This window comes from Phaethon lepturus, unplaced genomic scaffold, assembly GCF_000687285.1.
Source record: "Phaethon lepturus isolate BGI_N335 unplaced genomic scaffold, ASM68728v1 scaffold53144, whole genome shotgun sequence".
Lineage (NCBI taxonomy): Eukaryota > Metazoa > Chordata > Aves > Phaethontiformes > Phaethontidae > Phaethon > Phaethon lepturus.
The window spans coordinates 1-15,053 of NW_010535049.1; the positions used below are offsets into that span (position 1 = coordinate 1).

The 15,053-nt window shown below is 36.5% G+C and overlaps 1 protein-coding gene across 1 annotated transcript; it reads right to left on the reverse strand.

Moving 5' to 3' along the window:
- Window positions 1–65: 65 nt before the first annotated feature.
- Window positions 66–13,248, reverse strand: SAMM50 (SAMM50 sorting and assembly machinery component; the record flags this gene model as incomplete). The annotated part of the gene is made up of 12 exons (XM_010285674.1): window positions 13,143–13,248; window positions 11,657–11,758; window positions 10,789–10,876; window positions 9,559–9,665; window positions 7,474–7,604; window positions 7,173–7,260; window positions 6,484–6,612; window positions 5,685–5,756; window positions 4,463–4,549; window positions 1,878–1,948; window positions 1,027–1,094; window positions 66–212 (listed from the first exon to the last, which is right to left on the reverse strand). Coding segments are annotated over exons 1-12 (1,183 nt in total), but the record flags the coding sequence as incomplete, so codon positions are not given.
- Window positions 13,249–15,053: the final 1,805 nt, after the last annotated feature.

Sequence of the window (15,053 nt, forward strand, 5' to 3'; positions counted from 1 at the left end):
GAGGGAGGGAGAGAGGGAGAGAGAGAGAAGCAGGTTTTGTTATATACAATTCGATTGAGTCTTACCATAGTTAAGATTGCAGAGGTTTCCAGCATTAAGGAAGAAATGAGTTCGGAAAAGGTCTCCAAACCCTCCCCGGCCTGGCCGGAAAGGGAGAGGGGTGTACAGATGCAAGCCTCCAGCCCAGTAGGCTTCTCCTCCCAGGTAATCACCTATTTAGGGAAAATGTTGGAATAAAAGTCGTTATTGTGGAATATATTAAAATAACAAGAACACATCCTTAAACTGTTTTATATTGCACTGCTACCTCTTTTACAACTCTTGCCACTTGCTTTCGAGCTCTCTCCAACTTCACCACTATCAAGTAAAAAATTAGCACTTACACAATTCTTTAAACCTGCCAAGTGAATTGCCCTTTTCCTTCATTCCCTCACCCCAACAGCCTGAGGTATGCACCTACTTGTCTTTCAGAGACTACCTCCTTAACACCTCTGAAATCCTTGCCTTAGTTTTAAAAATAGGAAATTGATACAATTAAACAATTAGCTTTAAAATATACTGAATAGTGAATCCATTGATAACAGCAAGTCAGCAGCTCAGTAAGGAACAGAACTGAGAAAGTCCCTGGCTCTCCAAACACCTTTGCTGATCAGATTACCTTTCCCCTAAGCTACCTGAACATATGCTGTATCAAACAGATTTAATGTGACTGTTGCTATAACCATCTTTGGGGAACTTTTTCAGGTTGAAGGTTCCTTACTAATTAAAGTGACACGCTGGAAGTATGCCAGTCTGAACACACACTTGGTTTACAAAAATATCTTATGGCTTAACTAAGAACTACTGGGCTTCATTCCATTGTGAACTAATATATAACAACAGACCAAAGACATGACACTTCTCACATTCGAAGTGCAGAATGAGTGCATTTTTAAGCTATTCAACACATAAGGACAGAATCTGATTCTTTGTTACACACTAATATTTACAGTATTGTCAGAGAAGTGGGATTTAGAAGTTTCAGACCTTCACTCTGGGGTCCAATGCTGTACATACTGAATCCACGCACGCTTGTTGGTCCACCAAGGTAAAACCTAGTAAATACAGTCAAATTTCATTTAATGGTTCACTTGAAAGACATATTTGGAAATATCAAGCCATACTTCTAACATTGCTTTTCAGAGTTACAGGTAACTTTGGAACAGGTTTAGTAAAGTGTATTTAAGGAAATACAAGAAATTATGTCTAAATCTAAACCCTGATGCATTTTGCAAAAAATTCAAAATCAATGGAAGTATTAAAAATAAAAATCATTCTTCCATCACTTACAGAGATCAAAACAGAAGGTTCCCCAGCACTGAAGAAGAATCAGAACACTGTCTGATTCTGTCTGTTGTAATAATTTTGACAGAAATACTGTAGTTAAGATCTACCACAGGTGAAGTTGACACTTAGTGTTTATTGTAAATAAACTTAAGTCTCAATGGTTTCTGCTTAGTGATCTTTAAACATGGATGTTAGAGGTCAAAATTGCCTAAAAAGCCAACATAGTTATAATATGGCTTTACTTCTAAAAATACCTACAGTGTTACCTATGCCCAATACAAAATTTTACAAATGGTAAATACCATTTTGCAACCACAAATATTGGAAGGCAGAGCTACTACATAGCAAATTATAAATTTATACTACACCAATAAGAAAATGAAAAACAGAAGGCATGGCTTGAGTACTAACATTCAACTAAAACTAACTAGAAATTTATTTTATTCTCCTCAGAACCAGAACTACTACTGCTTCTCTCTTCTACTATAGGGTTTTCTTTATACATTACCTGGGTTGACTGAAAAAAATTAAGAAACATTTAAAAAACTTGCCTATCAGCTATACTGGATGGCTTGTCTCCAATAGGTACTAGCATTCCACCCCAAAGGGATGCCGAAAAAACCTTGGGAGAGAAAAAGAATTTGTTTATTAATGTGTATTACTTAATTTCCCCCAAAATGGTATTAGTAAAACTTCATCGCTCGGTAAAAGGCAGATCTCCCACTGGTCTGTCAGAAAGTTACAGATGATCACAGTGGGTATCACACCATCAGTAATGGTATTTTCAGGAAACTCTTGATCATTGCTGCCCTCTTTCTTTCATGCAGTGCTACATCTTGAAAAAGTCAATACAGCACATTTGAACCAAGTGCTGCTTTCACAATAGCTAAAAGGGAACACTCATCCAGCTCCTATTTTCTTAAAAATTTTCATGTCTTGAAATAAGACAACACTGCTGACATTAATTACTCCTGGCAATTTTAAATCCATAGGAGGCTAAGTCCAGCAAATAGCTATCAAAAATGTACAGTTATTGCCTGCCTGTACATTAGCCTTACAATTAAATGAAACCACCCTCTGCAGCTCACTATATTGACATCAACTACACACACATCATTACTGCTTATCTAAACAGTAATTCTTGGGAGCCAAACCACTATAATAAATACATTTAGTAATTTGCTTGCTGCTTGTGTACCAAGTAGAAGTACTACTGCCAGATGGTGAGATCTATTGTCAATACCTAGCCTAAAGGTGTTGGGTAATTTCTCTAATTTTACAGCACGCTCCTCCTACCTTCTGCCCTGAGAGTCCCCAAATGCTTCCCCTGCCATTATCAGATGTGAACTCATCATGCGCATATCTGGCTACACAACACATGGCATGTGCAACAGCCAGGTGCACACAAGTCATAAAATTATGTACACCACGTGATAAGATATGTTTCACTTTTGTTCACGGTGTAGACGTATTAGCAGTCATGTGAATGAGCAAAGTCCTCTTTGCGCAGCCATGAAGCCATTAAATTACTTCAACAATTACTTGCAAAAAATTAAAAATAAATGGAAGTATTAAAAATAAAAATCAGTCTTCCGTCCCTTACAGAGGTCAAAACAGAGGGTTCCCCAACACTGAAGAAGAATCAGAACACTGATTCTTTCTCAGCTGAAGGTCAGCAAATAAATGTAAGATGACTAGAATTGCCCTCATCAGGCAATGCCTTTTCTTCCATCACATGGAAGGTGCAAATATAACAATGTAATAAGAAAGGGGTATAGCAGATTGCCTTAAAATGCCCTTCTGTGTTGGCCTCACTGATCTAACTCAAGAACTTCATTGCACTGAGTTGCCTAAAAATAAAAGCACAAAACTGCAGACTAAGAGATCCTAACAGCATCTGCTGATTAGTATCTGCACTCTGGAAGTAGCTTGGATTTTTTCAGTTGTATTGTTGGCATAATGCTAACATTATTCCAGTCTCCTAGAATTTCTTCATTATTCCAATACTTCTTAAAAAGCTTTAGAGAGGCAGAGATGCAAATTATTGTAACCTCAGATTTTTAATTCCTCATAATGGAAATTGCTGTTTAATTCCCCATTCAGCTATGATACAAGAACTTACTGCACCATCTCCATGTGATAAAGAACTACTTTCTAAATACAGACAGAAATATTTTTAGTACATAGTTAAATTTTTATTTCACTAAGCAGAAAAACACCTATTTCCACCTAATACTAGCTCTATACTGTTAAAGATGCCTGAAACTTAAGAGGTCTATATTCTCCTAAGAAGCTGGAGTACATTAAACATGAACTTGAAGCAGAGTTACCCGTGTCATTTCTTCTGAAGGAAATATAGTTGGTATACACAAGAACTGCTCTGCCAACCAAACCTAGACTTCTAAGTGATGACGATATAGGAATTTGCTTCAAAACCACAGTTACTCTAAACCAAAGTACTAATGTAGACACTACACCACAAAATCTGGGACATGCTCTGCCTATAGGGTGGCAAGATTGCGGTCTCATAAACTTGTCACACTAGCATGTCTGTCTTATTGGAACTTAAATTGTTCATTGTGCACAAATATGAAGAAGTTCAAAATGTTGCAGTGCAACCTTAGTGTTGAAGTGAAATCAGCCTTCCCATTCTTGCCCAATAATGTTACATAGAAGAAATAATTACATGCTACGATACCAAAATCAGTAGTCATATATTCACAGTTTACAATGACAAAAGAAAACTAAACCAAGATTAGTCAGAACATTCACAACCAGGTGAAAGAGACAGAACAAAGGCTGTAATAAATTTTTGAAAAATCACTCTTAAGATGACAAAAAACAGACATGTCCAACATTACTTCTGAAAGGAAAACAGTGCATATGATTAACTGTCGAACAAGTTGTTCTTTCCAAAATGCCCACTTCTCAAGTGACTGTACATGGCAGGAACATCAGGTTAAAAATAAAGACTATTTCCCTTTCAAAAAAAAAAACAAATCAAGATAGCTACACCAGCCATCTTTCACTTTCATGATCTTTTCTAATCCATGGTGAAAAATCATCATAAGACACAGATTCAATAACCTCATTTGCTCACTCACACAAATTACTAAAATATCTTTAAAAACATTACCGAATCCCAGATAAGTTGCTTATTCAACTGAAATTCAAAATCCTCTTTTAGAAAGCTCACGTCTCCACCTGTATAGCCAGCCAACTCCTGCAAAGACATAAGTTTATGAAAGTTGTAATGGATATTACATGTTTCTCCCCTCGAAAAGTTAATCATGACTGCATCAGCGTAAGCAGTGTTTTCTGTACAAGAAATACAGATACGCTGGTATGGAGAGACAATTGAATTTTGGACCAATGAAAAACCATGCATGATGCTCAGAACAATAAGCTGCATTTTCCTCCTCCAAATATTAAAACAAGGTATAGCTTTCTACGTCATTTTGTAAATGACAGCAAAATAGAACGGAGCTGGAAAATTCAGCACTCAAAATCAAAACTCTTACTCTATTTACCTAGACCTGAGAAGACTTTGTATATACTAAAACAGGCCTGAAGAAGCAGACAGCCAGTTGCATTACAGACATGCTAGTTGAAAATAACAAGTGAAGTGACTGAATCAGTGTTAAGAGGCAGCATCTAGCAAATGATCTGTTAACTAAACCCTGAATTATAACCACCTTTCTCACTCAGCAACAGAAGAGTTCACTGCTGCTAAAGAACAGTAGCACTTGTAGTTTCAATGGCATTTCAAAGCAATCTAAATCTTCTAAAGCATTGCAGAAGTTAATGCTTCTGAAGTACTAACCTATACAGCAGAAAAGCCAGCTTTTCTAAAAGCTCTGAAAGTAACAAGAGTGAAAACCATTTTCTGTACCAAAATGATACATGTGTATGCTTTTGAGAGCTATATTTACCCGGTCTCTCATTTTTCATTCTAAGACTTACAAACTTTGTAAGCAGCAACAGGACCGCAGTCTGGTAGTCTTACACTACAGTATTAGAAAAAAAGGACTAATACCTACTGTAAAGTGTAAGGTAAATACTGTCAGCAATAATGTACCTCAGCTAATAAAAAATTTAATGCTAATGGTGAGATAAAATGGCTGTGCTGTTTGACCAATGGTATACAAATGAAAATGTGCCACCATAAAAAACGTTTCATGATTTTAAAAGGCATGTAAAGATAAAAAGTAAATACTGGTCATTCCTCTATTCTAGTCAATTTATGCTTAATTTCTAACTTTAGACATTTTAACATGAACATCAATTAGGTAACTTAAGACTTATTCAAACACACTTACAGATAAAATCCAATAATAGCATAAGTGATTTAATACTACCTGATTAATTTTCAGCAAAGCACCTCGTCTTGGCAAGATTGAGGAGTTCCGGGAATCAATTACCATGGCATGCTGAAAAGAATCAAACAATTTTTTAGTTCTAGTTTTAGTTAACAATTTTTAGGTTCTCACATCTTTTGAATACCACAGAGTGACACTATTATTTTCCTTAAAAAACTGTGCAAACAGTGGAAGACAACCACAGCTTCAGCTATGGCTAGTGTAGCTTCATGGATTTGGGAACAATATACCTACAGACTAACTTATTTTTGAGTTTAGAGGCCACATGAAATACATATTTATGTCTTTTGGCCACAGTACACATCAGAAATAACAGCAGCAACAATGTCCCAGTGTAAATTACCGATTTTGTGACAGTAACATGAAAATAGTTTATGTCCTACAATTTGTAAGCTATAAGTTAAAGATGACAAGTGATCAAAAATTATAGGAAATAATATTTAGAAAGGGCACAGCAACTGTAGGATGAGGAAATTCACTGATCCTGTCTTCTACAAAACACGACAATTCTGCAAAATGAGATGGCAGATGACATGGAGGGAGGCCCTGCAGAAGGAACAAGCCAGCCTATGCAACAGTCAAAACACAACAGTCAGCTATGAAAATAGGTTTTCTCTTTGGACTTCCTGATGACTCTGTGTGAATGACCAAACACAGCAAAAGATGTTTGAAGTAAAACACACTACCTACTAAGACAAAAAGCTCCTTTGGTATCATTCATAAGTGTTAGATTACTCAAAACAATGTATTTTTAAAAATTGTCAGGAAAAAGCCTTACAGAAAGAGAAGATTTAAGAGAGTGTCCACTTTCTTCTCGAACAGAAAAGGATGCTGTTCTAGCAAGGCAGCCAAGCTCTCTCCACACACCCTCCCACTTCAGCGTGTGATTGGTCTTCCAGATTGGAAACTATAAATAAAGAATTGAGTAAGAGATGAAAAAAATTTTGAGCTAAAATTTTTTGAGCTAAAACAAACATTTCCCTGAAAAATCTTTCTAAAGTTTATTTGTACATGAGTCTATGCTTTTTCTTTCCAAATCTCTTGGATCAGAGAAAAACTCTTTTTCATTTCAGAGTAATGCTAATTCTGCTCCAGTCAAGAGAGTTTCTCCAAGTGGGTGCACACTACTTAATCCATCTCAAATGAAAAGAATCTTGAATTGCGTTGATACAGTGAGCTAGGCAACCAACTGCCTCCCCGAAATGATACTTTAAACATTAAAAATTTGAAGAAAAACACATTAGTATTTTATACGGACAAAATAAGACTGAATTCTAAGAAAAAGACTAAGATGTATTACACCTGTTGTTTTAAAATTGCTGACCTCTTGCAAATAATGACAAGGTAGCCTGCTGCACAAGTGTTTCAATCATTAAAAAAGTAAAACAAGTATTTGCAAAAGCCAGCTGTGACTTGAATTAAACGTAAATGAAGCATGGGTTCCACAAAAACTTGTGCTACACTTACATTAAATTCTGTTGATATTCCTCTATCTGTTTCACGAAGAGAGCTCCAAGGGAACTGTCCAGTTACTTTATATAGGTTAACTGAAAAACTGAAACACAAAATTACTGCTAGGTTTGAAAGTGAAACTATTTAAGTAGGTGGAGTTTTAAATTATCACAAAAACTTAAGAAACCAGCTCTGCTACATTATCAACAGACCCTGGGGCAAAGGAATAAATTTAATTATTACTCAATGAAAGATCTTATTAATTGTTTTATATTCCTTCATTAAAAAAAGTAGTACTCAAAAATGTTTCCCCTACTTTCTTTCAAAGTTTCCAGGCTGTGGTTTGAAGAATGACAGGCCATATGAAGTCTCCTTTGTTCCGTAGGAGAACTGGAAGGTTACCTTTTCTGCACGTCCAAAGACATTTGGGAACTTGAGCCCAAGTACCTATGGAAAATAAAACAAACAAACAAACAAACATTTCATACAGTTTGCTATCTTGCACCTTAATCATACGCTCAAGACAAGTATATCTACCCTGAGAATGAGAAATGAAGGTATTAAAAAAATAGTTGTAACCAAAATGTATTTTTTCTTGTAAGTTGTTTCTCTTTGCTCTGGCAGCAAAAGTCATCACAAAAGCACAAGGTACAGTTAATCATCCAATTTCTAGTGCTGTCCAGTAGCTGCTGACTTAAACCTGCATTCTCACTGTATTACTAGTACTGCTATTACTTCAAGAAAAATCTCCCACCCAGTCTCAAAGCCTGGGGGAATTAAGTCTTTGGCATCATAAGCCACTGCTCTGCGACTGCAGATTTTCCAGTCAGGTAGGGTTGATTGGAACCACAGCAATAAGCCAATGGAAAATTATCAATACAGAGACAGTCCCTCGTATTTTTGTTTTGAGGAACAAGATGCTTTTGCAATCAGTCCTGACGGCAGTACATCATACCATTAAAATTCTCCAGAAACTACAGTTAAACACTTTTGCCTGTTCTGACAAATTCCTTGTATCCCTTTGGCAGCAAGGATGGAGCAGGTTTACTCCAAGCACAGACATTATGAGGACTGCTCTATTGTTGTGTGTTCTATTTTTAAAGAATGTAAAAAGCTACTAAATCCTGGTTGCCTTTGTCTAACAGTTATTATAAGCAAATCAGGCACCTGAATTTTGTGATGATGGCAACTATGCAATTATCCAACTCACCAGAAACCATGAATCCAACGGGCTATTAGTATAAAATATTAGATCTATAGGCTTCAGATTAATTGAAGGGATTAGAATAAATGTCAAATCTATTTAACGCCTAAGGAATCATAATCTCTGCTGCCAATACCAGCATGTACGAGTCATGCTTTTACATAATTCATGGTTTTACTTCTCTGTAACAAATTAAAATCAAATAGATGGGGAAGCTGATTACAAAAAGAGAAATCAAAGTAGCTTTCTGACTGTTTTCAAATGCACTAGAACCAACAAGTAGGATTCTCCACTGGTTTCATTCAGGCCACAACAGCCTGCAAATTGCTCTCAGCAGTGGAGCTGCATAAGCAGCTCTCAACTTACTGAGTTCCTATTCTCCCTGCACTCGCAAAACACCATGATCACCTGAGTCATGCAGTATCTTATCCAGGTTAAAAATACCACTAAGAATAAAAGGATGAGTCCCTTGATCTGGCTTATCTACCAGCCCCAGGCACAGTTGCACTGTGCACATGAGAAAGCAGAATGAGTGCAGGAATGAGCACCTGAAAGCATCATCTACTTACACCATCTCTTCTGTTAAAAGCACCTCAATAGAACAGTACAGCTGTTACTTTTTGTGTCAATTGGTAAGTATTTTTCACACAAGATTTTAATCATCCTTTAAGCATCCTTAATTGAATCAAATGGAAACAAGTTCCACAGTTTATCTGGTTCTGGGAAATCTTGCATTTTGCAGCCCAGAATAACTGGTACTGGGCTAAAACAGAAATTTTCTTGGTTTTCACTAAGTCAAACGTAAAGCAACTCGACTGAGAGGAAAAGCACTTTAAACAGATCTCATAGAAACTGAATGCCAAACTCTTTACCAATCTCTCCAGTACATAAAGCACCTTAAATATTATCAAGAAATAACTGAAGTCATTTTAAGAATTAAAAAATTAACATACTGAGTTGGAAGATACAGCATTCTTCCCTAGCTCGAAATAGGCTTTTGCTGAATGAAAGCCCGACTAATACCAAGACTCTTTAGAGACAAAGGTCTGGCAAAGCCTTAGTAAAGCTGGATCAAGAAAATAATTTGGCTTGGATCTAGTCCTCATTTATTTAATCACCAAATTCCTTGCTAGGTTTGAAACGCGAAAGTAAGAGGAACATCAAAAGGAATTAATAATTATTTGAAATAATCCATACCATACTGCCTTCATTGTTGCCAACCATAGTGTTATAGCTTCCAGTTAGTCTTCTCAATTCTGTTACCTCAAAGGTTACATCTAAACCATTTGGAAGGGCATCATCTCCTACATAAACAACAAAAAACAAACATATGTTATCTCTAAAGAGCTAGTTAAAAAAACACAGACAGAAAATGACTTGAATTTTTTGAAAACTGGTTGAATTCAATGATAATAGTAGTCTTTCTTTACAAAGAAAAATGGCTTGAGAAAAAGATGATGTTTGGATACGAGTGCAGAATTTGGTTCAATTGTAGCATGACTGGCTTTAATCATCAACATGTTAGTTTAATTATGAAATAGTAACATTTGTTGTTACCTATCCGCTAAAACCAAAGATGTACACAAATTCTTACATGAGAATAAATAGAAATTAAAGTGGTCCAGACATGGCGGGAATGCCATCAATAGGGCAGAGCTCCCTGTGCTCTGGGGGTAAGTGCTGAACAACAGAAACCACCCAGTTCCCTCAGGGCTCTGGCTACAGCAGCTGTTCCAAAACACAGCTGTCAAGGGCACCTAATTCTGCTTGAAGCAAATGGGACAGCATCCCATTGCCAGCAGTCCGTGGGACTGCACTGCATTTCCTTCTCAATAACACAACTTTCCTTTGCTGAAGAGAACGCAACGAGTTAGAAAAGCAACCACAAGCCTGGGAATGCCAGCTGAGCCTTACCGTGAAACCTGCATACATTCAGCTGCCCCATATATATTATAAGCCAATTTTTAACCACAAGTACTGGTAAGATTACCAGTATTTCCTTAAGCACCAAGGATGTGCTGATACAATGTCAGTTATGTGATATATAATACATGGAAGTACAGGACACATTTTCAAGCTTTTCCTCAAGTGTTCCTCTGAAACTTTGGATTAAGGGATGAGTACTGTAATTATTTTAGTGCTGGAAATTCACTCATTTTTGCATGTATACAAGTAATATTTATATACACATAAACATATATACAGACACATGCAAATACATTTTTTTCATAAGGATAATGGATGTAGACACATACGTTCGTATATACAGCACACCTACATGTATATTAAAATATAAAAAGGTATATGAGAGAATAAGTTATATACATAAAAATGTCCAAGCTATTACACAGGGAAATATACATTATAGGTATGCATGGGTCTATGTGTATATGAGGAAAAGGTGAGGATTAATGAGGCAATACATACCTTGACAGGTATCAATCAGAACCTCTACCTGTCTAAAGATCCCTAAACGAAGCAACTTTTCACGAGCTTCATGTGATTTTCTCATCACCTACAGGATGAGATAAGTAGCTCAGTCTTTCAGGTTATCAAAAAATAACTAGGATAAAATAGTTAAAATGCAGTTAAGTCATACAATATTCACAGATTTTGTATACAAAGACACATATATGTGCCTTCACAACAGATCACAAGCACTTTAACACTTGAATCTGTAAAGAAATAAATTAAACTCAGAGCATCCAGCTCAATCCCTACCTTCTGTTAGTTTGTATCCTAATTGTTATAACACTTACACCTATTATTCAAATAGGCTTCAGTACTTAAAACTTATACACCTGTTTACAAGGCCCACGCTTTCCACTAAAAAACACCCTAATCTGTTTAAATTTAGACCAATTTACGTCTAATTGCCAGTCCTACTCCAGAAGTATCACCTAAAAGTGCAAGAACACACTGCCTAACTCATACCTTGATCCATTTTGGAGACTAGCATCGCTTATCTGTGCTGAGATCCAATAGTTTATCTTAAGCAAATTAACTGAAAGTGTCATCTACACAGTTAGCAATTCTCAAATGGGAAGAGTGAAGCTGAAAAAGTATCTGCCAGTACTGTTTGCCATCTCGCAACGTCTTTGAGCTGATTACATCAGAAAACACAGAGCCTTCCAATATTGCATATTTAAGGTTGGCTTCCATATCAAAAGTTTAAAATCATCACAAAACTTGACAAAGCTGCCCCATGTCTGAGGGGAGTAGCTCAAAGAAGGAAAACGAAAATCATAACATGATTTTTTTAAACAGTAGGTCTGATATTCACTACAGTACTTACATCAATGAGGTTTTTAGCCTTGAAAACATCAGAGATTTCATACATGATAATATCATCTTTGGTCCTTCCAAGCCCATCAAAGTGCACATGCTGAACCACCACCTAAACAGAACAGATGTTTAAACACAAATACTGAATTTGCATCTAATAATGAGTATCAAAATCACCAAAGCAGAAAAAAATATTGGTGTCCAAGTGAAAAACCCCAGAGACTTCTAGGCTAATTACTGCTAACCTACATTAATTAGAAATTAGTGTTATCTACAATTCTGGAGAGTTGTTCCCTTAACATGAAAATGAAAGACGAGCTCTAATACCAAAGCTAATACTGATCATAGCAGAAGAGACAGTAACAGACTGTAGCTGCTGCAATTTTAGTCCTAAGTGTTGCATGGACAAATAAGTCACTGCAGAAATCCCACTTAGATATTAAGACACGTAATACAAAACATGTAGTTAGTTACCTATATCTTGTATCAGCTACACATAAGCAAAGAGTTAAAAGAAAAAACAAACCAACCTACAAGCCATAAATATTTAAACTCTATTAAAATTATTACTACCACTGCAGCATTACAGTTTAAAATACTATATGAAAATCACTAGCATTATGAGGTTTCATATTTTCTTAAAACCATTCGTTTTGTTATAAAAGGATCTCAGATACAATTATCTTAAAAATCACAACACACCTCAGGTTAGCCAGTACAAATGGACTACAGCAATTGCATTTCCCCTATTTTTTCCAACTTTTTCAGTGTATTATAATTTTAAGAAGCATTAAAAAAAATCTGCAAATGCTTCATGTATTTGCATATAATAAAATAGCGGTGTAAGAGCAACCTAGCATTACTGCAAATTGCTTAAAAACACCCATCTGAATATATACATAATGAACTAAATAAAACCCAAATGTTCTTACCAAGCTTCTAGTGAGCATGACTTTGAACAGCATTAGGGAAAGGAAATCTTTAATAAAAACTAAGATAACACATGATATCTCATCCCTCCAGCATGGCTAAACATATTATGGGCCAAGACAGACATGCTCTTACATGGGAAGTTTTTTTTTTAAAAAGTTACGATCCTCTGCTGAAGTTATTATTTTCCTTAGTGACATAGTTCACCTGGTGGCAGTTTACCCTAACCTGGCTAATGCTGCTCTCTAGCAGATTAAAGACAGTTGCTTGGTTTGCTTCCAAGCAGTGTTGTGGAAGCCATAACCTCTTATGAGAGAGAGAGGGGAAAGCAGCATCTGGAAACAGGTCTATCAGCTCAAAGGTGAATTTTAATAACTCCTCCTGTGGTAAGGGAAAGTAGAGCAGGAACTAGACAATATCAGCTTAAATTCACAGTACTAAATTTAATTATTTCACATCTCAAACCACAGTTTAGAAAGTTCCCTTAGGAAAAAACAGCAAAGTAAGCAAAGGTGCCAAGACATTTCTCTCAAGAAAAAGATCAGGATGTTGTTTCAGGTACTTACATCTTTGTTTTCAAGAATTTCCTGCTTAGCCTCAGGTTCAACTTCAACCAGTTCAGCTTCCTCTCCCAAGGCACCAAAGTCTGGCCCACCCATTGGAAGAGGCTCCAAACTCTGAAAGCATACAAGAAAATTGCATGTAATATGGTATGCTATTTGTGATTTACACCTTGTGCAAAGGAAGAAAACCCTATTGTTCTTGACACTGTATTCATAAGATCATAAGATCTCCTAAGATCATAAAGCAAAAGAGAACAACTAAAGTGAGGGGAATTACCAGCACACTTGTTACCTACCTGCTTCCTAAAATTCTTAGTGAAAGTTGAATAGCTTCCATGTTGAATGATTTCTCAAAAATGCTCTGCGCTCTTCCAAAAATAACCTTATTTTTAAAGCATGCTTCCTGTGTTAAAGAGGAATTCTACCTTCTTAAAAAAAAATTAAAAATCAGGGTGTCACTACTTATTTTGGGTTTTTGGGAGGGAGAGGTATGTGAATGTTGAGCAACAGAAAAAAAAAAAAGGTGTTTTCAGCATGTTACTTAGCTTTTATATTTTAATATTTCTTTTAAAAGTATCCTTCCAAGTAACGCTCAAGAACCTCAGGCCCTATCCATCAGAGGTGAACATTTTAATCAAAATGGTTTCCAGCACAGCATGGCTTTATTTACTATACCTGAAAGAGTACTAAAATAAGACTTATCAAAAGATAATGGATTCAAGCATGAGTGAATAGAGGGTTACCTGCAAAAGCAGAGGACAGGATTGGATAACTCAGTAAATCGACTTTCAGTCTAAAGTCACTAATACAGTACTTGCTGCATTATTTAAGGATAGTTATTTTGCTGGAAGTAAACTGCTGTTACATATCAGAATCAAGTTAAATGAAGACAGAATCCTCTCTCACTCCCAATAATTTTCAGGCAAGCATAAAACACTCTCTATCCACGCAATATTGTATATCAGTTTATACTGCAGATGGATATAAAAACAAGAACATGAGAAAAAATTTGAAACAGAAATTAAATTAGTCATGGTAATTAGATACTCTGGAGCCTTAACAGACCCCTGCAGCACTACATTCCTCAGTCTAATTAAACACTACGTAAAAGCCTACTAGTTTTCACCAGGCTCACAAGAAAGAGGTACTCTACCTGCGATCTTGAGTAATCACCCAAACCGTTCTTAGTCCCCAAATAGGCCAGTCACTTATTAATCATACCAGAATTATCTACATCAGCTTTAAACACTCCTATGCAGTCTCCCGATGGTGGTTTTAAGAGGAAAGTAGCCAAATTCACAAGGTATTTCACAAAATGGGCTTAAGATTTGCATGGTGATTTCTTTGCTTTACAGTCAGCGGCACCACTGACTTTTTCTACATTACACTGATATCCTTATAGCCTGACTTTCTCATAACCTGTCTCACACGGCTCTTACACTTTTCCATAAATCAGAATACTCAAGAGTGGGCTGCTTATCTAAAATTATCCCGAGCGATGCTTCTCTAATGACACCTTGAGGCATGGAGAATTCAATGCCTTCCTAAAGTACTTCCGAGCCTACATATCCTTATTCTTTGAAATTCTTTTCTGATGTTTAAGACACACTTTTTCTGTTGCCATGATAACCACAACTTCCTTTTGTTGTCCTACCACAACAAAAGTTTAAATCTTTACCTCCCTTCTTTAAACAATGGTGTACAGATTTGGACATTTACGATTCTGTTCAGGAGGATGTCCAAGGCCTTCAGGCACGCAAAACACAACATATCTCTTTAAGCAACGCTGCTGTTTGCTGGGGAAGCACAACCCCACGCATCCTCCACTCCTCACCGTGAAAGCCGTGCGCTTTCTGGTTTGGATTGAGGGGGTTTTTGTGTTTTCATTTACGCAGCCTGGCTCTGGCCAGCCCC